The sequence below is a fragment of the Littorina saxatilis genome, linkage group LG8 (genome assembly GCF_037325665.1).
Source record: "Littorina saxatilis isolate snail1 linkage group LG8, US_GU_Lsax_2.0, whole genome shotgun sequence".
Classification (NCBI taxonomy): domain Eukaryota; kingdom Metazoa; phylum Mollusca; class Gastropoda; order Littorinimorpha; family Littorinidae; genus Littorina; species Littorina saxatilis.
This window is the reverse complement of record NC_090252.1, coordinates 71,697,108-71,720,978: the sequence shown is the minus strand read 5'-3', so window position 1 is coordinate 71,720,978 and position 23,871 is coordinate 71,697,108. Positions and strand designations below refer to the sequence as shown.

At 49.1% G+C, this 23,871-nt stretch overlaps 1 protein-coding gene across 1 annotated transcript in view; it reads right to left on the bottom strand.

The window, feature by feature from the left end:
* Nucleotides 1–5,863: 5,863 nt before the first annotated feature.
* Nucleotides 5,864–23,871, bottom strand: part of LOC138974288 (leucine-rich repeat-containing protein 71-like) — a 32,880-nt gene continuing 14,872 nt past the window's right edge. The window contains exons 4-7 of the mRNA XM_070347008.1: nt 20,187–20,344; nt 18,796–19,203; nt 16,199–16,837; nt 5,864–7,090 (exon numbers count right to left, since the gene is read on the bottom strand). Of these exons, the coding sequence (XP_070203109.1) occupies nt 6,893–7,090; nt 16,199–16,837; nt 18,796–19,203; nt 20,187–20,344 (1,403 nt within the window). The 3' untranslated portion in view covers nt 5,864–6,892. The remainder of the gene's footprint in view (nt 7,091–16,198; nt 16,838–18,795; nt 19,204–20,186; nt 20,345–23,871) is intronic.

Sequence of the window (23,871 nt, the reverse complement as noted above, 5' to 3'; positions counted from 1 at the left end):
CATGGCAATCTAGTGGTACCCACTCGCCAGATCTAGAGTGGAGAAGTACTGGGCACCGACCAGCGAGTCGAGCGATTCCTGGATGCGGGGAAGCGGATAAGCATCAGGAACTGTCTTCGCGTTGAGACGTCTGTAGTCCACACAGAGCCGGAGACTGCTATCCTTCTTCCTCAACAGCACTACAGGAGCTGCATAAGGGCTGTAGCTCTCTTGGATCACGTTCTGAGCCAACAAGCCCTTAAGGTGATCTTTCACCTCCTGTAGGTGGCAAGGTGGGATGCTGCGGTATGGCTGGGCGACAGGGGCATCGTCAGTGGTGGGGATGCGATGGGTCACCCTGTCAGCGTATCCCAGGTCAGTCTCGCTCTGCACAAACCCGTGCGCAAACTTGTTCAGCAGTTCCTGGAGCTTCTCCCTCTGTCTCTTGGTGCCGTCAAAGTTGGGAGTGGGGACTGGGGGCGGTGAAGGGGAAGTCGTGGTCTCCTGTGTGCTAATAGTGATGTTCTGCGACGACACGTAAAACTTGAATCCCTCATCGCTCTCCACTGTCTCAATCCTCTCCAAAACCGCTACAGCTGTCCTTTGTCTAAGGGTGCAGTCCACTGCAGAGAGGTTGGCTACTCTCACAAACCTGGCTGAGCCTTGACTGACAAGAGTGGGGACCAGCAGCAAACCACCAGGGAGGGGCGTAGACAGTGGGGACGCAATCAGTAAACTTGACTGCTGTGGTCCAGTGATCCGCACCGTAGCTACCGAGCCTGCTGGGATCAATGTTGGTCCAGCAACCTTAGCCAGACCTCCTGTGTGCAGTTGTTGGAGCCTGGCTTCCTGGACCGCTACCTGCAGACTGGCCGGCAAGGATGAAGCAGCCACGGCAGGTGCCAATCGTTGAAGAATGTTCATCCCAATGAGCGCAGGCACTTCCCTCTTCTTGCTTCTGGTGCCAGGGTTAGGGGAGTTCTTCATATACGTTACAGTTCCGTCCATCCATGGTATCGCGTGATATTTTGTCTCGACGGGGTGAAAGAATATAATGACGTCACTCTCGGCAGAGCCTCGAGTGACGTCATCATATTCATTGACCCAATCTCGACAAAATATCAGGCAATACCATGGATGGACGGAGCTGTAACTTATACGTCTGTAGATAAGTAGAGGTTACATGCCGAGTCTCAGTGATTATCAAAAATAATGGTCGAAGTTAGCGGATCATGAAAAATGCGAGCTTCAGCGAGCTTTTTCATGACCGCGAACTGAGACCATTATTTTTGATAATCACTGAGACGAGGTATGTAACCTCTTTATTCCTCCTTTCTTCAGTTATTCAAAGAAAAGAGGAATTTTTGTGCGAAAGTTTGATCGAATCCAAATCACTCAACCAGTCTACCTGCGCTGGCGATTGAATAATGCGCGGTTGTATAGTTCAGGGAAAATCAATCAAATCTGTTGACACTTCTTGTCAGTTTCCCTGTTTTGGACGAAAATCAAGTACACAGTTATGTTGTTATTCTGCTGTGCCGGTAAAGGCAGATAGTGTGTGTTCTGGTCATATTTTGGTATCGCTTAGGAAATGTTCTTTCTTCGAATGGGACAAGCAGATGAACTTTTGCACCCGTGTTCCAACGTTAAAAATTGTATGAAGTTCCGTTTTCTGGGGAAAAATAGTGTATGAAACCGCTGTATGTTCTTTAAATTGATGCGATGTGTGCATTTGGTTGCGTGTGATCTGTTTATAATGAAATATTGTCGAAAACTAACCGTCGGATTGCAGTCTCTTGTCCAAGCAACTCAGTTCAGAAAATTTGGAAGGGGAACTACTCTTGTCGTACGAGAGTTACTTGCCTTGGGAGTTTGCGTGCACTCATAAGAGATCTAAAGCGAGTTTCTCTGCACTGATCGTTAGATTTGGATTTAGAAAACAACCAAACTCAAAGATATTATATGGAGATTAATGTGTTCAAGCCTGTAGTTGCCAGTTTAAATGCAGTATGTTTGTAGTGTTTGGTCTAGAGATGTATATTTCGTACATTGGAGCGTTCGGAACTTTTCAATCGCTAAAGTAGTTCCCTCAAAGTCTAACTCATCAACCTGTGAGCTATCGAGGATTCAGGCCCGTTGTTGGGTAAGTGATTTTGGTTGTTGGGTAAGTTACCGAAAAATAACTAGACCTACACCTTTAGAGAGAGAAAGAAGCAGAGGGGGGAATAAAGGGGATTCAGTGGTGCATGTGGCCAGATTCTTATACATGTATCGTGTTTTTTCAAAAAAGAAAAAGTTTTTTGGACTAGTTACCCAATGTGGAACAGGTGAACGAGACGGCGATGTGTTATACATAGTTTGTGCCGTGGAATGTTAGAGCAGGTTTGATTGCAAATAATGTATGCTGGTGTAGTACACTTGTGTTGTTGTTGTACCTATTCAAATTGTTGATTTTTGCGCTGGAAATGTTTGTATGTTAGAAAGAGAGAGAGGTAGAGAGGGAGTGAGGGGGAGAGAGAGAGAGAGAGAGAGAGAGAGAGAGAGAGAGAGAGAGAAAGAAAGAGAGAGAGAGAAAGAAAGAGAGAGAGAGAGAGAAAGAGAGAGTGAGAGAGAGAGAGAGAGAGAGAGAGAGAGAGAGAGAGAGAGAGAGAGAGAGAGAGAGAGTTTGTGCTGTGGAACGATAGAGCATGATTGAAAGCCGATAATGTATGTTAGCACTGTAAACTTGTTTGTCGTTGCACCTACCCATAGTGTTAATTCATGCGCTGGATATGTCTTTAGGTTTAAGAGAGAGAGAGTGAGAGCGTGCGTGCGTTCGTGTGAGTATATGTTAGAGAGAAAGAGATAAAACCGGGTGATTGTCCATAAATACAAACACACGGCATGTATTACTGAACCCCCCCCCCCTCCCCACACCCCGTTGAAATGAACCTTGTGTGTTTAATCAATAAAATGTCTTACGTCTTACGTCTCTCTCTCTCTCTCTCTCTCTCTCTCTCTCTCTCTCTCTTGGTGTATGACAATGCTTTGTGTGCTGTGGTCTGTATGACAATGCTTAGTGTGATGTGGTCTGTATGACAATGCTTAGTGTGCTGTGGTCTGTATGGCAATGCTTAGTGTGCTGTGGTTTGTATGACAATGCTTAGTGTGCTGTGGTCTGTATGACAATGCTTAGTGCGCTGTGGTCTGTATGGCAATGCTTAGTGTGCTGTGGTCTGTATGACAATGCTTAGTGTGCTGTGGTCTGTATGACAATGCTTAGTGTGCTGTGGTCTGTGTGGCAATGCTTAGTGTGCTGTGGTCTGTATGACAATGCTTAATGTGCTCTGAATGGCAATGCTTAGTGTGATGTGCTCTGTATGACAATGCTTAGTGTGCTGTGGTCTGTATGGCAATGCTTAGTGTGCTGTGGTCTGTATGGCAATGCTTAGTGTGATGTGGTCTGTATGGCAATGCTTAGTGTGCTGTGGTCTGTATGGCAATGCTTAGTGTGCTGTGGTCTGTATGACAATGCTTAGTGTGCTGTGGTCTGTATGACAATGCTTAGTGTGGCTGTGTTCTGTATACCAATGCTTAGTGTGCTGTGGTCTGTACGATAATGCTTAGTGTGCTGTGGTCTGTATGACAATGCTTAGTGTGGCTGTGTTCTGTATAGCAATGCTTAGTGTGCTGTGGTCTGTATGACAATGGTTAGTGTGATGTGGTCTGTATGACAATGTTTAGTGTGGTTGTGGTCTGTATGACCAGGCTTAGTGTGCTGTGGTCTGTATGACAATGCTTAGTGTGCTGTGCTCTGTATGGCAATGCTTAGTGTGTTGTGGTCTGTATGACAATGCTTATTGTGCTGTGGTCTGTATGGCAATGCTTAGTGTGCTGTGGTCTCTATGGCAATGCTTAGTGTGCTGTGGTCTGTATGAGAATGCTTAGTGTGATGTGGTCTGTATGACAATGCTTAGTGTGCTGTGGTCTGTTTGGCAATGCTTAGTGTGCTGTGGTCTGAATGGCAATGCTTAGTGTGCTGTGGTCTGTATGGCAATGCTTAGTGTGCTGTGGTCTGTATGACAATGCTTAGTGTGCTGTGGTCTCTATGACAATGCTTAGTGTGCTGTGCTCTGTCTGACAATGCTTAGTGTGCTGTGGTCTGTATGACAATGCTTAGTGTGCTGTGCTCTGTATGGCAATGCTTAGTGTGCTGTGGTCTGTATGACAATGCTTAGTGTGCTGTGGTCTGTATGACAATGCTTAGTGTGCTGTGGTCTGTATGGCAATGCTTAGTGTGCTGTGGTCTGTATGACAATGCTTAGTGTGCTGTGGTCTGTATGACAATGCTTAGTGTGTTGTGGTCTGTGTGGCAATGCTTAGTGTGCTGTGGTCTGTATAACAATGCTTAGTGTGCTCTGAATGGCAATGCTTAGTGTGATGTGCTCTGTATGACAATGCTTAGTTTGCTGTGGTCTGAATGGCAATGCTTAGTGTGCTGTGGTCTGTATGGCAATGCTTAGTGTGATGTGGTCTGTATGGCAATGCTTAGTGTGCTGTGGTCTGTATGGCAATGCTTAGTGTGATGTGGTCTGTATGACAATGCTTAGAGTGCTGTGGTCTGTATGACAATGCTTAGTGTGGCTGTGTTCTGTATACCAATGCTTAGTGTGCTGTGGTCTGTACGATAATGCTTAGTGTGCTGTGGTCTGTATGACAATGCTTAGTGTGGCTGTGTTCTGTATAGCAATGCTTAGTGTGCTGTGCTCTGTGTGGCAATGCTTAGTGTGCTGTGGTCTGTATGACAATGGTTAGTGTGCTGTGGTCTGTATGACAATGTTTAGTGTGGTTGTGGTCTGTATGATCAGGCTTAGTGTGCTGTGGTCTGTATGACAATGCTTAGTGTGCTGTGCTCTGTAAGGCAATGCTTAGTGTGCTGTGGTCTGTATGACAATGCTTAGTGTGCTGTGGTCTGTATGGCAATGCTTAGTGTGCTGTGGTCTGTATGGCAATGCTTAGTGTGCTGTGGTCTGTATGACAATGCTTAGTGTGATGTGGTCTGTATGACAATGCTTAGTGTGCTGTGGTCTGTATGGCAATGCTTAGTGTGCTGTGGTCTGAATGGCAATGCTTAGTGTGCTGTGGTCTGTATGGCAATGCTTAGTGTGCTGTGGTCTGTATGACAATGCTTAGTGTGCTGTGGTCTCTATGACAATGCTTAGTGTGCTGTGCTCTGTCTGACAATGCTTAGTGTGCTGTGCTCTGTATGACAATGCTTAGTGTGCTGTGGTCTGTATGACAATGCTTAGTGCGCTGTGGTCTGTATGACAATGCTTAGTGTTATGTGGTCTGTATGACAATGCTCAGTGTGCTGTGCTCTGTATGACAATGCTTAGTGTGCTGTGGTCTCTATGACAATGCTTAGTGTGCTGTGGTCTGTATGACAATGCTTAGTGTGATGTGGTCTGTATGACAATGCTTAGTGTGCTGTGATCTGTATGACAATGCTTAGTGTGCTGTGGTCTGTTTGGCAATGCTTAGTGTGCTGTGGTGTGTATGGCAATGCTTAGTGTGCTGTGGTGTGTATGGCAATGCTTAGTGTGCTGAGGTCTGTATGGCAATGCTTAGTGTGCCGTGGTCTGTATGGCAATGCTTAGTGTGCTGTGGTCTGTATGGCAATGCTTAGTGTGCTGTGGTCTGTATGGCAATGCTTAGTGTGCTGTGGTCTGTATGGCAATGCTTAGTGTGCTGTGGTCTGTATGGCAATGCTTAGTGTGCTGTGGTCTGTATGGCAATGCTTAGTGTGCTGTGGTCTGTATGGCAATGCTTAGTGAGAACAAGCGATCTCCGTCCCCACTCTACACGCAATGACAGGGACAGACAGACACATTGCACTCATAACGCGATTTATTTGTACATTTTATTCTTCGTAAAATCAATGTTGCTGTCTTGGTTACAGCAAAGTGTTATTTAGTATAAATAAAATTTAATTCTTTTTTACTGTGCCTGTGGTTGGTGGGTATAACATAATATAATTATCAAAGAAGCGTGGGCTCAAAATAATCTTATCAAAATGTAAACAGTTATAAAAAGTAGACGGATCAAAGACGACAAAAGCGTGCACTATATATACAAGTATCAAAATGTTCACGACGCCATCAGCTAAGTGCTTTCTGTCTCTGACAGTCTTCCCTATGACTTGCGCTGCTGGCCTGAACTGAACTGAACTGAACTGAACTGGGGGCTTAATATCTGCCAGGTCTTGATGCCTATATTGAACATGAGATGTTTGCTGGCCTGGCCTGAACTGAACTGAACTGAACTGAACTGGGGGCTTAATGTCGCTCAGGTCTTAATGCCTATATTGGTCATGAGATGTTTCCTGGCCTGAACTGAACTGAACTGAACTGAACTGGGGGCTCAATGTCCTTCAGGTCTTAATGCCTATATTGGTCATGAGATGTTTCCTGACCTGAACTGAAGTGAACTGAACTGAACTGGGGGCTCAATGTCCCTCAGGTCCTAATGCCTATATTGGTCATGAGATGTTTCCTGGCCTGGCCTGAACTGAACTGAACTGAACTGGGGGCTAAATGTCCGTCAGGTGTAAATGCCTATGATTATTGAACATTGAGATATTTGCTTACCTGTTTGCCTCGTTCAGTACAAATAGAGACCCAGGCTTGTAACAAGAGTCAGTCAATATTTGAAATAAACACCACTTGATGTGCATCGAAGTACAGAGAAGAAATACTGTAAAGTGACACACTGAAAACTCTCTATCGAAATGTCAAGCAATGATCGGCAATGTTTGAGATTTACACTGGCAGTAGAAGCATATCGCAAACTATAAAAGCTATTAGCAATAGAAGCAGACAAGAAAAGGGGAAACGTGTACTACACAGAAATGACCACAAGACCAAATACCCGGCGTTCACACGAAAGCGGTGTCCGCGATGGCGCAGGGGGTGACGTTGTGGTTGCAGAGGTCGACTCTGGGCATGTGATTGGAGGGATCCCTGATGCGCAGACGACGACTGAGGCGCAGGAAGGGGGGAAAATCCGGGGGGAAGGGGTTGTGGTGCAGCACCACGCGCTGTAACCCCAGCTCTCCCCCTACCACAGGTACGGCCTGTAACACGCCACGGGGCTCAGGTAACTGTCTGCAGTGGAACCCCCCTTGTAAGACCCAGAATGTAAGACTTCCCCCCCCCCCCTGTAAGACCCCCAATGTAAGACTTCCCCCCCTTGTAATACCCCCAATGTAAGACTTCCCCCCTTGTAATACCCCCAATGTAAGACCCCCCCTCCTTGTAAGACCCCCAATGTAAGACTTTCCCCCCTTGTAAGACCCCCAATGTAAGATTTCCCCACTTGTAAGACTCCCAATGTAAGACTTCCCCCCTTGTAATACTCCCAATGTAAGACTTCCCCCCTTGTAACACTCCCAATGTAAGACTTCCCCCCTTGTAAGACACCCAATGTAAGACTTCCCCCTTGTAACACTCCCAATGTAAGACTTCCCCCCTTGTAAGACCCCCAATGTAAGACTTCCCCCCTTGTAACACTCCCAATGTAAGACTTTTCCCCCTTGTAAGACCCCCAATGTAAGACTTCCCCACTTGTAAGACCCCCAATGTAAGACTTCCCCCCTTGTAACACTCCCAATGTAAGACTTCCCCCCTTGTAACACTCCCAATGTAAGACTTCCCCCCTTGTAATACCCCCGATGTAAGACTTCCCCCCTTGTAAGACTCCCAATGTAAGACTTCCCCCCTTGTAACACTCCCAATGTAAGACTTCCCCCCCTTGTATCACCCCCAATGTAAGACTTCCCCCCTTGTAATACCCCCAATGTAAGACCCCCCCTCCTTGTAAGACCCCCAATGTAAGACTTTCCCCACTTGTAAGACCCCCAATGTAAGACTTCCCCACTTGTAAGACCCCCAATGTAAGACTTCCCCCCTTGTAACACCCCTAATGTAAGACTTCCCCCTTGTAACACTCCCAATGTAAGACTTCCCCCCTTGTAAGACCCCCAATGTAAGACTTCCCCCCTTGTAAGACCCCCAATGTAAGACTTTCCCCCTTGTAAGACCCCCAATGTAAGACCCCCCTTGTAAGACACCCAATGTAAGACTTCCCCCCTTGTAAGACACCCAATGTAAGACTTCCCCCTTTGTAAGACCCCCCAATGTAAGACTTCCCCCCTTGTAAGACACCCAATGTAAGACTTCCCCCCCTTGTAAGACACCCAATGTAAGACTTCCCCCCTTGTAAGACCCCCAATGTAAGACTTCCCCCCTTGTAAGACCCCCAATGTAAGACTTCCCCCCTTGTAAGACCCCCAATGTAAGACTTCCCCCCCTTGTAAGACACCCAATGTAAGACTTCCCCCTTGTAAGACCCCCAATGTAAGACTTCCCCCCTTGTAATACCCCCAATGTAAGACTTCCCCCCTTGTAACACCCCCAATGTAAGACTTCTCCCCTTGTAAGATCCCCAATGTAAGACTTCCCCCCTTGTAACACCCCCAATGTAAGACTTCCCCCCTTGTAACACCCCCAATGTAAGACTTCTCCCCTTGTAAGACACCCAATGTAAGACTTCCCCCCCTTGTAAGACCCCCAATGTAAGACTTCCCCCCCTTGTAAGACCCCCAATATAAGACCTTCCCCCCTTGTAACACCCCCAATGTAAGACTTCCCCCCTTGTAACACCCCCAATGTAAGACTTCCCCCCTTGTAATACCCCCAATGTAAGACTTCCCCCCCTTGTAACACCCCCAATGTAAGACTTCCCCCCTTGTAACACCCCCAATGTAAGACTTCCCCCCTTGACAAAAACGATGTTTGATGGTTTGTTGACAGACCAGCTTTATTGTCGGTCCGAGGGGGAGCATATCGTCTTTTGTTTCATATTTATTGACCAAGGCCGAAGGCCGAAGGCCGCGGTCAATAAATATGAAACAAAAGTCGATATGCCCCCCGAGGACCGACAAAAAAGCTGGTCTGTCAACAAACCATCAAACATCGTTTTTGTCATCATTTTGGTAGTGAGAAAATAAGTGCACAATCAACCCAGGGAGCCATGCTTTGAAACACGGGTTCCGTGCTGATAACCACACGAGTCCCGGTTTGATAACCACTGGCAATCAAAGATGGCGTGTGAAAGCAACTTTCTGTTTTTTTGAGTTCATTAAATGTTGGGATGAATATGTCAGGTTTGAGGATGCACAGTTCTGTAGGTTCATCTCGGTATTCTACCCCCTCGGCTTTCTGTTGTAAATACTAAGCTGAGTGATCGAATGTGGAAGCTACGTTTGGTCAAAGGTCACAGAAGATTTGCGTCGTGCAGCGAAGGAAAGAATCGCGATCTTGTTTCCGACTCAGTACCTCTTTGTTTTTCATTAGACCTGTCATTCTGCTTGCTCGGCTTTGTTAATCTAGATGTTTGCATATCGTGTTGCTATTTTCTTTGCTTTTATTATTGTTTCTTATTAACTTCGTTTATCGATACAACGTCTTGTGCACGGGTCAAAATGTGTGTGTCAGGTGTCGTTTTACTTGAACTTGACGTTCGTGTTTCTCCGAACGTCTGTGTATCGAAACACAGATACACGCACTCCATGACTCTGTAAGAAGACAAAACATATCGCTAGGTTTCATTTGTTTTTGATGAATGTATGACCTTTCATGAAGTAGTTTTGTTTTTTGTTTACTTTTGCCAGTTTGCCAGTTCGTTTTTGGAACTTTGCAAAGCAGTGTCGTGTCGTCTGTTTAGGTCTGGGGAAACACCAATGAAAAGAGCCGAAGAATCCCCGAGCGTTTCTATTGGGTTTGCTTTTGATTATCCATGTATAACCTGCTTCCTGCAACTATGGTAACCGGGGATTTATTGCCTGGGGAACATGAGATTTATTTCCCAGGTGCTTGTGAATGAAAACTCGTGAAAATGATGACAAACATCTTTGTTGTGTTTTGTACAAGTGTTGCATATGCACTTAGCTGTTTGCCCCACTAATTGTTTGAAGTGTGCAGAAGGTCTGTACAGCACACTCACACACAGCAATACAGCACACCGTCTTGTACCTCCTTCTGCCCTGCCGAAGTCGGGGTATCCTTTTTAATCCACCGAACAATTAATATCCACAGCCATGTGTGTCTCCTGCCTCCGAACACACACGCTACAGAGCTCGACTCGATGTGCGCAGTTTCGTATAAAAATTATTTTCCAAATTTCCCCACTGTGTTTTATAAAATAATCATATTATGAAAGCACATACATTCTTATCTTAGTTGTTATGTATTCATTGTTAGCAAACATCGGCATTATTCATGTTTTACTTTAAACGCAATCATTGTTATTTATAGATCACAGGCACTTGATGTAAGTAGGTCACACACGTGTAAATGTTGTGCCCAGTCCTTGTTTTTGTTTCTGTTATTATTTTAGTTAGCAGGTCTAGTTGAGCACGTATTAAGTATCATGTACCCACTACTAGTCATTGTGCATTTTAGTTAATGGACTGATGATGTTATTTGTATGGAGTCGACGCACGTGCGAGGATATGTATGTGTGGGAGGGGGGGGGGCGCGGGAGATGGAAGCTTGCTGTATGTTATGTAATGTATATATTGTGTGTGATACGTGGAAATGTGATACTATTTATTTGCATGTATGATACAGGTACAAATGTGATAATTGTAGGCTTATACTAGTGATTACTGTGTGTGATACATGAAATGTGATATGAATGCTGTTTTTATATGTTATACTCTTACTTTCTCCCAAGCGCAAGACAAATTCTTCTGTGAAAATTGAAGCCAATAAAATTTGAGTTTGAGTTTGAGTTTGAGTTTAGATCGGTCAAAAATAACGGTTTTCCGACGTAACATTGATTTCCAAAACCAAACACGAACTACGCGAGCATGCCTATAACTTCAGTACACTGGAATATGAGATTGTGTGTGTTATCAGCCATTACTGATCTGTTGTGAACGTGTTAGAATGTGCGCCGTGTCAAATCGATACGATTTGACTGTGATTTTGCCTTTCGCGTGACGCCACTAAGCTTCGTTTCCGATTGTTCTGGTTACGATGGATTGTAAAAATTGAAATTTGTTACTTACGCACGCATCAGATTTTTTGTTTCTTTCGCATCCGACGTTATACAACATCGCTGAAAGGTACTTCCATAAAAATAAAAAATAAATTATTAAGTTTTGGAACGCAGCAAGCGTGGAGCGTTTTATGTGTCGTTACCAACGAGGGACGAATGTTAGGTCGGAAAATGTTCACGACTCATCGCACTTAAAGTTAACATTTTTTAACGAATTTGACATTTCAATGATATTTGTGTGTGAAAAACGTGCTCGGCGTCTCTTTGACAAGTCTTAGGCTATTGTCTGCAGTCTAGTAGTTTGCCAGTTGTAAGAGTTTAGCATAAAAACCGTTGGAGCTTTCATCAAAATTGGAACACACTGAACTAGTTTTTTTCTTTCTCAAAACGACAAAAATGATCAGATCTAATTCTGTTGCAAAATAGAGTTTTTGAAGCTTATTTGTTTGCTGGTTGGGATAACAAGAAGTATTCCCTGCCTGGTGATACTTAACTTAGCTCATACGTCCGGAAGATTTTTTGACAGGGCGAACCGAGGTTCATCAGATATCAAATTCATTTCACTATAGCGTATAGCATCCTCTACCCCCTTGGAATGAGCTCTAAATGTGAAGCAAATAAAGCTTGTTACTAAATACTATGTCTTTTTGTTATCTGTCTTGTGTGTTGGGATCCCATGTTACGTTACACATGTGTCATGCTCACAACTTTCCGACCACCCCTCGTACCCAAAAAACATAAACTTATCTTTTGTTTAGCATGGCACCGTGGCATATGTCTATACCTTTCACATAAACCATACAAACAACCTATTCAGACACTTTCAATTTTCACGATGCATGTCACACTTTTGGTACACAGCTTTATGGAATGACCCATTTATATATAGAAAGAAATTACGCACACATCATACCCATCACCCCAAACAAACGAGTTCCACCTACTCCCCCCCCCCCCCCCCCCCCCCTGCACTCACACAGCCAGTGTCACCTGTTCCTCCAGTGTCTCCATCAAGCTCTGCACGCCGACCTTCCCGACCTCCCCCCCCCCCCCTGCACACACACAGCCAGTGTCACCTGTTCCTCCAGTGCCTCCATCAAGCTCTGCACGCCGACCTTCCCCCCCCCCCCCCTGCACACACACAGCCAGTGTCACCTGTTCCTCCAGTGCCTCCATCAAGCTCTGCACGCCGACCTCCCCCCCCCCCCCCCTGCACACACACAGCCAGTGTCACCTGTTCCCCCAGTGCCTCCATCAAGCTCTGCACGCCGACCCCCCCCCCCCCCCTGCACACACACAGCCAGTGTCACCTGTTCCTCCAGTGTCTCCATCAAGCTCTGCACGCCGACCTCCCCCCCCCCCCCCCTGCACACACACAGCCAGTGTCACCTGTTCCTCCAGTGCCTCCATCAAGCTCTGCACGCCGACCTCCCCCCCCCTGCACACACACAGCCAGTGTCACCTGTTCCTCCAGTGTCTCCATCAAGCTCTGCACGCCGACCTCCCCCCCCCCCTGCACACACACAGCCAGTGTCACCTGTTCCTCCAGTGCCTCCATCAAGCTCTGCACGCCGACATTCCCGACCCTGCACACACACAGCCAGTGTCACCTGTTCCTCCAGTGCCTCCATCAAGCTCTGCACGCCGACCTCCCCCCCCCCTGCACACACACAGCCAGTGTCACCTGTTCCTCCAGTGCCTCCATCAAGCTCTGCACGCCGACCTTCCCCCCCCCCCTGCACACACACAGCCAGTGTCACCTGTTCCTCCAGTGTCTCCATCAAGCTCTGCACGCCGACCTCCCCCCCCCCCCCCTGCACACACACAGCCAGTGTCACCTGTTCCTCCAGTGCCTCCATCAAGCTCTGCACGCCGACCTTCCCCCCCTGCACACACACAGCCAGTGTCACCTGTTCCTCCAGTGCCTCCATCAAGCTCTGCACGCCGACCTTCCCCCCCTGCACACACACAGCCAGTGTCACCTGTTCCTCTAGTGTCTCCATCAAGCTCTGCACGCCGACCTTCCCCCCCCCCCTGCACACACACACCCAGTGTCACCTGTTCCTCCAGTGCCTCCATCAAGCTCTGCACGCCGACCTTCCCCCTCCCCCCCCCCCCTGCACACACACAGCCAGTGTCACCTGTTCCTCCAGTGCCTCCATCAAGCTCTGCACGCCGACCTCCCCCTCCCCCCCCCCCCCTGCACACACACAGCCAGTGTCACCTGTTCCTCCAGTGCCTCCATCAAGCTCTGCACGCCGACCTTCCCCCTCCCCCCCCCCCCCTGCACACACACAGCCAGTGTCACCTGTTCCTCCAGTGCCTCCATCAAGCTCTGCACGCCGACCTCCCCCCCCCCCCCCAGCACACACACAGCCAGTGTCACCTGTTCCTCCAGTGTCTCCATCAAGCTCTGCACGCCGACCTTCCCGACCTCCCCCCCCCCCTGCACACACACAGCCAGTGTCACCTGTTCCTCCAGTGTCTCCATCAAGCTCTGCACGCCGACCTTCCCCCCCTGCACACACACAGCCAGTGTCACCTGTTCCTCCAGTGCCTCCATCAAGCTCTGCACGCCGACCTTCCCCCCCTGCACACACACAGCCAGTGTCACCTGTTCCTCCAGTGCCTCCATCAAGCTCTGCACGCCGACCTTCCCCCCCTGCACACACACAGCCAGTGTCACCTGTTCCTCCAGTGCCCCCATCAAGCTCTGCACGCCGACCTTCCCCCCCTGCACACACACAGCCAGTGTCACCTGTTCCTCCAGTGCCTCCATCAAGCTCTGCACGCCGACCTCCCCCCCCCCCCCCTGCACACACACAGCCAGTGTCACCTGTTCCTCCAGTGCCTCCATCAAGCTCTGCACGCCGACCTCCCCCCCCCCTGCACACACACAGCCAGTGTCACCTGTTCCTCCAGTGTCTCCATCAAGCTCTGCACGCCGACCTCCCCCCCCCCCTGCACACACACAGCCAGTGTCACCTGTTCCTCCAGTGTCTCCATCAAGCTCTGCACGCCGACCTCCCCCCCCCCCCCTGCACACACACAGCCAGTGTCACCTGTTCCTCCAGTGCCTCCATCAAGCTCTGCACGCCGACCTTCCCCCCCCCCCTGCACACACACAGCCAGTGTCACCTGTTCCTCCAGTGCCTCCATCAAGCTCTGCACGCCGACCTCCCCCCCCCCCCCCCCTGCACACACACAGCCAGTGTCACCTGTTCCTCCAGTGTCTCCATCAAGCTCTGCACGCCGACCTTCCCCCCCTGCACACACACAGCCAGTGTCACCTGTTCCTCCAGTGTCTCCATCAAGCTCTGCACGCCGACCTTCCCGACCTCCCCCCCCCCTGCACACACACAGCCAGTGTCACCTGTTCCTCCAGTGCCTCCATCAAGCTCTGCACGCCGACCTTCCCCCCCCTGCACACACACAGCCAGTGTCACCTGTTCCTCCAGTGCCTCCATCAAGCTCTGCACGCCGACCTCCCCCCCCCCCCCCCTGCACACACACAGCCAGTGTCACCTGTTCCTCCAGTGCCTCCATCAAGCTCTGCACGCCGACCTTCCCCCCCTGCACACACACAGCCAGTGTCACCTGTTCCTCTAGTGTCTCCATCAAGCTCTGCACGCCGACCTTCCCCCCCCCCCTGCACACACACACCCAGTGTCACCTGTTCCTCCAGTGCCTCCATCAAGCTCTGCACGCCGACCTTCCCCCTCCCCCCCCCCCCCCCCCCTGCACACACACAGCCAGTGTCACCTGTTCCTCCAGTGCCTCCATCAAGCTCTGCACGCCGACCTTCCCCCTCCCCCCCCCCTGCACACACACACCCAGTGTCACCTGTTCCTCCAGTGCCTCCATCAAGCTCTGCACGCCGACCTCCCCCCCCCCCCCCCAGCACACACACAGCCAGTGTCACCTGTTCCTCCAGTGCCTCCATCAAGCTCTGCACGCCGACCTTCCCCCTCCCCCCCCCCCCTGCACACACACACCCAGTGTCACCTGTTCCTCCAGTGCCTCCATCAAGCTCTGCACGCCGACCTCCCCCCCCCCCCCCCCCAGCACACACACAGCCAGTGTCACCTGTTCCTCCAGTGCCTCCATCAAGCTCTGCACGCCGACCTTCCCCCTCCCCCCCCCCCCTGCACACACACAGCCAGTGTCACCTGTTCCTCCAGTGCCTCCATCAAGCTCTGCACGCCGACCTTCCCCCTCCCCCCCCCCTGCACACACACACCCAGTGTCACCTGTTCCTCCAGTGCCTCCATCAAGCTCTGCACGCCGACCTTCCCCCTCCCCCCCCCCCTGCACACACACAGCCAGTGTCACCTGTTCCCCCAGTGCCTCCATCAAGCTCTGCACGCCGACCTCCCCCCCCCCCCCCCAGCACACACACAGCCAGTGTCACCTGTTCCCCCAGTGCCTCCATCAAGCTCTGCACGCCGACCTCCCCCCCCCCCCCCCCAGCACACACACAGCCAGTGTCACCTGTTCCTCCAGTGTCTCCATCAAGCTCTGCACGCCGACCTCCCCCCCCCCCCTGCACACACACAGCCAGTGTCACCTGTTCCTCCAGTGCCTCCATCAAGCTCTGCACGCCGACATTCCCCCCCCCCCCCCCAGCACACACACAGCCAGTGTCACCTGTTCCCCCAGTGCCTCCATCAAGCTCTGCACGCCGACCTCCCCCCCCCCCCCCCCAGCACACACACAGCCAGTGTCACCTGTTCCTCCAGTGTCTCCATCAAGCTCTGCACGCCGACCTTCCCCCTCCCCCCCCCCCCTGCACACACACAGCCAGTGTCACCTGTTCCTCCAGTGCCTCCATCAAGCTCTGCACGCCGACCTCCCCCCCCCCCCCTGCACACACACAGCCAGTGTCACCTGTTCCTCCAGTGTCTCCATCAAGCTCTGCACGCCGACCTCCCCCCCCCCCCCCCCAGCACACACACAGCCAGTGTCACCTGTTCCTCCAGTGTCTCCATCAAGCTCTGCACGCCGACCTCCCCCCCCCAGCACACACACAGCCAGTGTCACCTGTTCCTCCAGTGTCTCCATCAAGCTCTGCACGCCGACCTCCCCCCCCCCCCCCCTGCACACACACAGCCAGTGTCACCTGTTCCTCCAGTGCCTCCATCAAGCTCTGCACGCCGACCTTCCCGACCTTGTTCCTGGACAGATTGAGGCTGAGGAGAGACCGGTTGCCAGGCAACCACAGGTCACCGTCGTGCAGGAAGCCGGGCTGCATCAGGAGGTGAAGGCCGCAGCCTTCAACAGCAATGTCTGACTCCGCGAAGTAATCCGGCCTTCGTCCCGGCATGTACCACATGGTGTCCGGCGGTTTAAGCATCCGCAGACCACGGTGCTCGGGGCACGCACCGTCATCAATGACAGCATGGCTGGAGGAGACGCCCTTGGCCTTGGAACTCCGCCCGTCTTTGGGGGCCATTCGACTCACGCGCCTAGTTGGCCGCTGGATCTTGACGGGCCTTTTCTCGGGATTAAAGGAACGCTTTTGGGTACGGGTGACTTTCGTTGTGCGTTTTGGGAAATCGGGGGGTTGATCAACCAGGTACTGATGCATGCGCTGTCTGCGTGACGTCAGACTGTCCCCCGTCACGCGCACCCACCTGCACGCGCTGGCCAGGCCGGCGGCCCCCCGGTCCCCCACGCTGTTGGCCGACAGGTTGAGCACGCGCAGCACGCGATTAAAGGTCAAGGCTAGGGCCAGGCTGCACGCGCCTTCGTCCCCCACCTGGCGGATTTCCATCATTGTAATCACGACATTACAAATAACAATGTCGCATACAATCACGACATTACAAATAACAATGTCGCATACAATCACGACATTACAAATAACAATGTCGCATACAATCACGACATTACAAATAGCAATGTCGCATACAATCACGACATTACAAATAGCAATGTCGCATACAATCACGACATTACAAATAGCACTGTCGCATACAATCACGACATTACAAATAACACTGTCGCTTACAATCACGACATTACAAATAGCAATGTCGCATACAATCACGACATTACAAATAGCAATGTCGCATACAATCACGACATTACAAATAGCACTGTCGCATACAATCACGACATTACAAATAGCACTGTCGCATACAATCACGACATTACAAATAGCACTGTCGCATACAATCACGACATTACAAATAGCACTGTCGCATACAATCACGACATTACAAATAGCACTGTCGCATACAATCACGACATTACAAATAGCAATGTCGCATACAATCACGACATTACAAATAGCACTGTCGCATACAATCACGACATTACAAATAACACTGTCGCATACAATCACGACATTACAAATAGCAATGTCGCTTACAATCACGACATTACAAATAGCAATGTCGCATACAATCACGACATTACAAATAGCAATGTCGCATACAATCACGACATTACAAATAGCAATGTCGCATACAATCACGACATTACAAATAACACTGTCGCATACAATCACGACATTACAAATAGCAATGTCGCATACAATCACGACATTACAAATAGCAATGTCGCATACAATCACGACATTACAAATAACACTGTCGCATACAATCACGACATTACAAATAGCAATGTCGCATACAATCACGACATTACAAATAGCAATGTCGCATACAATCACGACATTACAAATAACAACATTACCTGCTATTCAGACCTGGTCGTGTGACAGACGTTTTCTTCCACACGAGATTACATTGATTGTCTAACGAAACCGTCAGGCCGAGTTAGACATCAGCTAATCGAGCGTGGAAGAAAACTCTGTCACACGACCAAGTCGGAATAGCATTTATATCTCACAGCTTCAACAGAGGAGAGAACAAACACGTTTTGCGTACTCACGCTTGACAGACCTAAACACAGGAGCAGCCATTGTGGAGAGATCTACTTTTTGACGGAAATGACCGAACAACGTCTCGGTATATGTGAATGACGTCACAGTCATCGTCACAGTCTGTATCTTTTGAAGCATCGCATTCTTCATGACGTCTTTCTGTGTCTGCATGCGCGAAATGTTTGTTCTTTTCGGGATCTTTGTCATCTATGTTCACAACTCTGTCCTTCTAGATTCAGACTTACAGGCCTCGTGATCGAGCCACTTTCCAAGGGCAGCTAAATTCGCGCATGGAAACAGAACTGTCGTCTGTATTCTCAGCGTTGAAGAATTTGTAAAGAGAAGAAACGATAACAGCAGGAGAAATGAAAGTCGTGTTTGCATTTTTGGGCTTTTCGGAGGGACGATTTCGAGTTTGAATCCGTTCTTGCCATGCTCCAAAGCGTGTAACATACAAGAAGGAAAGCGTGTGACATTCAATCAAAAGATTACAAATAACAATCCCACATATATCCAACAGTATGAACTGAGCAGAACAAGCTTACAAACGTGCTCCTACGTAAGTGATCTGATTTGGCGGACGAAAACAACGCATGTCTAAAAGGGATTTGTAAAAGGGGCAAAAAACGAGGGAAAATAGCAAGATAATATAAAGCAAGCACAGTATTAGCAGCTCCACACACACACACACACACACACACACACACACACACACACACACACACACACACACACACACACACACAGTATTAGCAGCTCCACACACACACACACACACACACACACACACACACACACACACACACACACACAGAGTAACAGCTCACCTGGTTGCCGGTGAGACAGAGCGAGACGAGCGGCGCCTGGGTGCCCCCCTCCCTCTCCTCCTGCAGCACGCGCGCCATGGCCATCACCCCCCCGTCCCCCACGTGACAGAAGCGCAGCGACAGTGTCTGCAGGACAGCGGTGTGCACGAGCAGCGCTTGCAGCGGACAGTCGGTCAGCGTGTTGTTGTCCAGAGTCACGCTGGTCAGCGCGCGGCACAGCGGGAGGCAGCGGGCCAGCATCGTCAGCGTGTCCGCGCTTAGCCCCACGCGCCAGAGCTGCAGCACACGCAGAGACGTCACTGCCGGCAGGCAGCTCTCCAACACCTCCATCATGACCACGTCCACCTTCCAGCCCGAGATGGACACCTCGCGCACCGTGCGGTCGTCGTTCTCCAGCTCCTGCACCACCTGGGGGCGTCATCATCACCATCATCGTCGTCATCATCATCATCATCATCATCATCATCATCATCATCATCATCCTCGTCCTCGTCCTCGTCGTCATCATTATCATCATCATCATCGTCGTCATCATCATCGTCATCATCGTCTTCATCATCATCATCATCATCATCATCATCATCATCATCATCATCATCATCATCCACCTGTTGTATTCTACATATTCTACCTTTGGCACAAGGCGTCTCGGATAGGTATTCCAGGGCAGCCATAGGGCAACACGGCGTAGCACGGGATATCCAAGAAGAGCAACTGCGGATGTCAGCGGGCAGAGAATTTTAAACAGAAGGGGCTTGGTATTTAAAGGAATTCTTTCCGTATTTTTGTAGTTTGAAGAAGTTGTATTTTTGTAGTTTGAAGAGCTTTTCAGAGCTTTGCAGTACCGAGGATAGTTATTTGGGAAGGTTTTAGCCAAAGTGCCGAAATGCGCTTTGTAAGATGCCGTGAGATTCGCAAAGATTCTGATTGGCCATTTCCCCATGATCATGCTCACGCCCACAGGCCCCCACAGACTATGCCCAGGACACGCCAGGAGGCCCTTGAAGCCACAGGACACGCCAGGAGGCCCTGGAAGCCACAGCATACCGTATTCTGCGTGGCCTTAAGGGCATGCAAATGTGTATGCATCATCATCATCATCATCATCATCATCATCATCATCATCATCATCATCATCATCATCATCATCATCATCATCATCATCATCAATATCACCATCATCAGCAGCAGCAGCTTCGTCGTCGTCGTCGCCTTCAGTATCATCAGTATTTTTCTTCTCCTCTTCATCATCACTGTCATTGTTTTGCTCTCAAAGTACATTTCGTCCTCATTGAAACCATGTGTGAAATAGTGTTGTCATGACAGCCTATCGCGACCACCACCACCACCACCACCACCATCACCTCAAGGCACACACACACGCTGCACACCTGTACGCGCGGCTTGAAGTAGTCGAACCTGTCCTCGACGTTGCCGACGTCTCCGGTCGTGGACGTGGGGGGGCTAGGCCTGGGGAGCCGACTGAGAGAGCTTGGCTCTCGGAACGCGGCCTTCACCTTGGCCTCCGCCTTCTGTTCCCACTTGGGCACTGCACACAACAGGTGACAACGTACAACAAGCAAGTTGTGTGTTCCCCCTTGCTCACTGCACGCAACAGGTAACTAGTGGGCCCATTGGACACAACAACCACAACGTACACCAACCATGTGTAGTGATGCATACAATAAGTAGACCCATTGGAGTGTGCTTACAGTGTGCAGACAGACATAGTGTGCTTACAGTGTGCAGACAGACATAGTGTGCTTACAGTGTACAGACAGACAGAGTGTGCTTACAGTGTACAGAGAGACATAGTGTGCTTACAGTGTACAGACAGACAGAGTGTGCTTACAGTGTACAGACAGAGAGAGTGTGCTTACAGTGTACAGACAGACAGAGTGTGCTTACAGTGTGCAGACAGACATAGTGTGCTTACAGTGTACAGACAGACATAGTGTGCTTACAGTGTACAGACAGACATATTGTGCTTACAGTGTACCAGACAGACATATTGTGCTTACAGTGTACAGAGAGACATAGTGTGCTTACAGTGTACAGACAGACATAGTGTGCTTACAGTGTACCAGACATATTGTGCTTACAGTGTACAGAGAGACATAGTGTGCTTACAGTGTACAGACAGACAGAGTGTGCTTACAGTGTACAGACAGACAGAGTGTGCTTACAGTGTACAGACAGACAGAGTGTGCTTACAGTGTACAGACAGACAGAGTGTGCTTACAGTGTACAGACAGACAGAGTGTGCTTACAGTGTACAGACAGACAGAGTGTGCTTACAGTGTGCAGACAGACATATTGTGCTTACAGTGTATAGGACAGACATAGTGTGCTTACAGTGTACAGATAGACAGAGTGTGCTTACAGTGTACAGACAGACAGAGTGTGCTTACAGTGTACAGACAGACAGAGTGTGCTTACAGTGTACAGACAGACAGAGTGTGCTTACAGTGTACAGACAGACATAGTGTGCTTACAGTGTACAGACAGACACAGTGTGCTTACAATGTACAGACAGACACAGTGTGCTTACAGTGTACAGACAGGCATAGTGTGCTTACAGTGTACAGACAGACAGAGTGTGCTTACAGTGTACAGACAGAGTGTGCTTACAGTGTACAGACAGAGTGTGCTTACAGTGTACAGACAGAGTGTGCTTACAGTGTACAGACAGACAGAGTGTGCTTACAGTGTACAGACAGACAGAGTGTGCTTACAGTGTACAGACAGAGTGTGCTTACAGTGTACACACAGAGTGTGCTTACAGTGTACAGACAGACAGAGTGTGCTTACAGTGTACAGACAGACAGAGTGTGCTTACAGTGTACAGACAGACAGAGTGTGCTTACAGTGTACAGACAGACACAGTGTGCTTACAGTGTACAGACAGACATAGTGTGCATACAGTGTACAGACAGACAGAGCGTGCTTACAGTGTACAGACAGACATAGTGTGCATACAGTGTACAGACAGACAGAGTGTGCTTACAGTGTACAGACAGAGTGTGCTTACAGTGTACAGACAGAGTGTGCATACAATGTGCAGACAGACAGAGTGTGCTTACAGTGTACAGACAGAGTGTGCTTACAGTGTACAGACAGACAGAGTGTGCTTACAGTGTACAGACAAACATAGTGTGCTTACAGTGTACAGACAGACATAGTGTGCTTACAGTGTACAGACAGACATAGTGTGCTTACAGTGTACAGACAGACATAGTGTGCTTACAGTGTACAGACAGACATAGTGTGCATACAGTGTACAGACAGACAGAGTGTGCTTACAGTGTACAGACAGACATAGTGTGCTTACAGTGTACAGACAGAGTGTGCTTACAGTGTACAGACAGACATAGTGTGCTTACAGTGTACAGACAGACACAGTGTGCTTACAATGTACAGACAGACACAGTGTGCTTACAGTGTACAGACAGGCATAGTGTGCTTACAGTGTACAGACATACAGAGTGTGCTTACAGTGTACAAAGTGTGCTTACAGTGTACAGACAGAGTGTGCTTACAGTGTACAGACAGAGTGTGCTTACAGTGTACAGACAGACATAGTGTGCATACAGTGTCCAGACAGACAGAGTGTGCTTACAGTGTACAGACAGACATAGTGTGCTTACAGTGTACAGACAGACAGAGTGTGCTTACAGTGTACAGACAGACATAGTGTGCATACAGTGTACAGACAGACAGAGTGTGCTTACAGTGTACAGACAGACAGAGTGTGCTTACAGTGTACAGACAGACACAGTGTGCTTACAGTGTACAGACAGACATAGTGTGCATACAGTGTACAGACAGACAGAGCGTGCTTACAGTGTACAGACAGACATAGTGTGCATACAGTGTACAGACAGACAGAGCGTGCTTACAGTGTACAGACAGAGTGTGCTTACAGTGTACAGACAGAGTGTGCATACAATGTGCAGACAGACAGAGTGTGCTTACAGTGTACAGACAGAGTGTGCTTACAGTGTACAGACAGACAGAGTGTGCTTACAGTGTACAGACAAACATAGTGTGCTTACAGTGTACAGACAGACACAGTGTGCTTACAGTGTACAGACAGACACAGTGTGCTTACAGTGTACAGACAGACATAGTGTGCTTACAGTGTACAGACAGACATAGTGTGCATACAGTGTACAGACAGACAGAGTGTGCTTACAGTGTGCAGACAGACAGAGTGTGCTTACAGTGTACAGACAGAGTGTGCTTACAGTGTACAGACAGACAGAGTGTGCTTACAGTGTACAGACAAACATAGTGTGCTTACATTGTATAGACATGGTGTGCATTCAGTGTACAGAGAGACATAGTGTGCTTACAGTGTACAGACAGACATAGTGTGCATACAGTGTCCAGACAGACAGAGTGTGCTTACAGTGTACAGACAGAGTGTGCTTACAGTGTACAGACAGACACAGTGTGCTTACAGTGTACAGACAAACATAGTGTGCTTACAGTGTACAGACAGAGTGTGCTTACAGTGTACAGACAAACATAGTGTGCTTACAGTGTACAGACATAGTGTGCTTACAGTGTACAGACAGACATAGTGTGCTTACAGTGTACAGACAGACATAGTGTGCATACAGTGTACAGACAGACAGAGTGTGCTTACAGGGTGCAGACAGACATAGTGTGCTTACAGTGTACAAACAGAGTGTGCTTACAGTGTACAGACAGAGTGTGCTTACAGTGTACAGACAGAGTGTGCTTACAGTGTAGAGACAGACATAGTGTGCTTACAGTGTAGAGACAGACAGAGTGTGCTTACAGTGTACAGACAGAGTGTGCTTACAGTGTACAGACAGACAGAGTGTGCTTACAGTGTACAGACATAGTGTGCATACAGTGTACAGACAGACATAGTGTGCTTACAGTGTACAGACAGACATAGTGTGCATACAACGTACAGACAGACAGAGTGTGATTACAGTGTCCAGACAGACATAGTGTGCTTACAGTGAACAGACAGAGTGTGCTTACAGTGTACAGACAGTGTGCTTACAGTGTACAGACAGAGTGTGCTTACAGTGTAGAGAC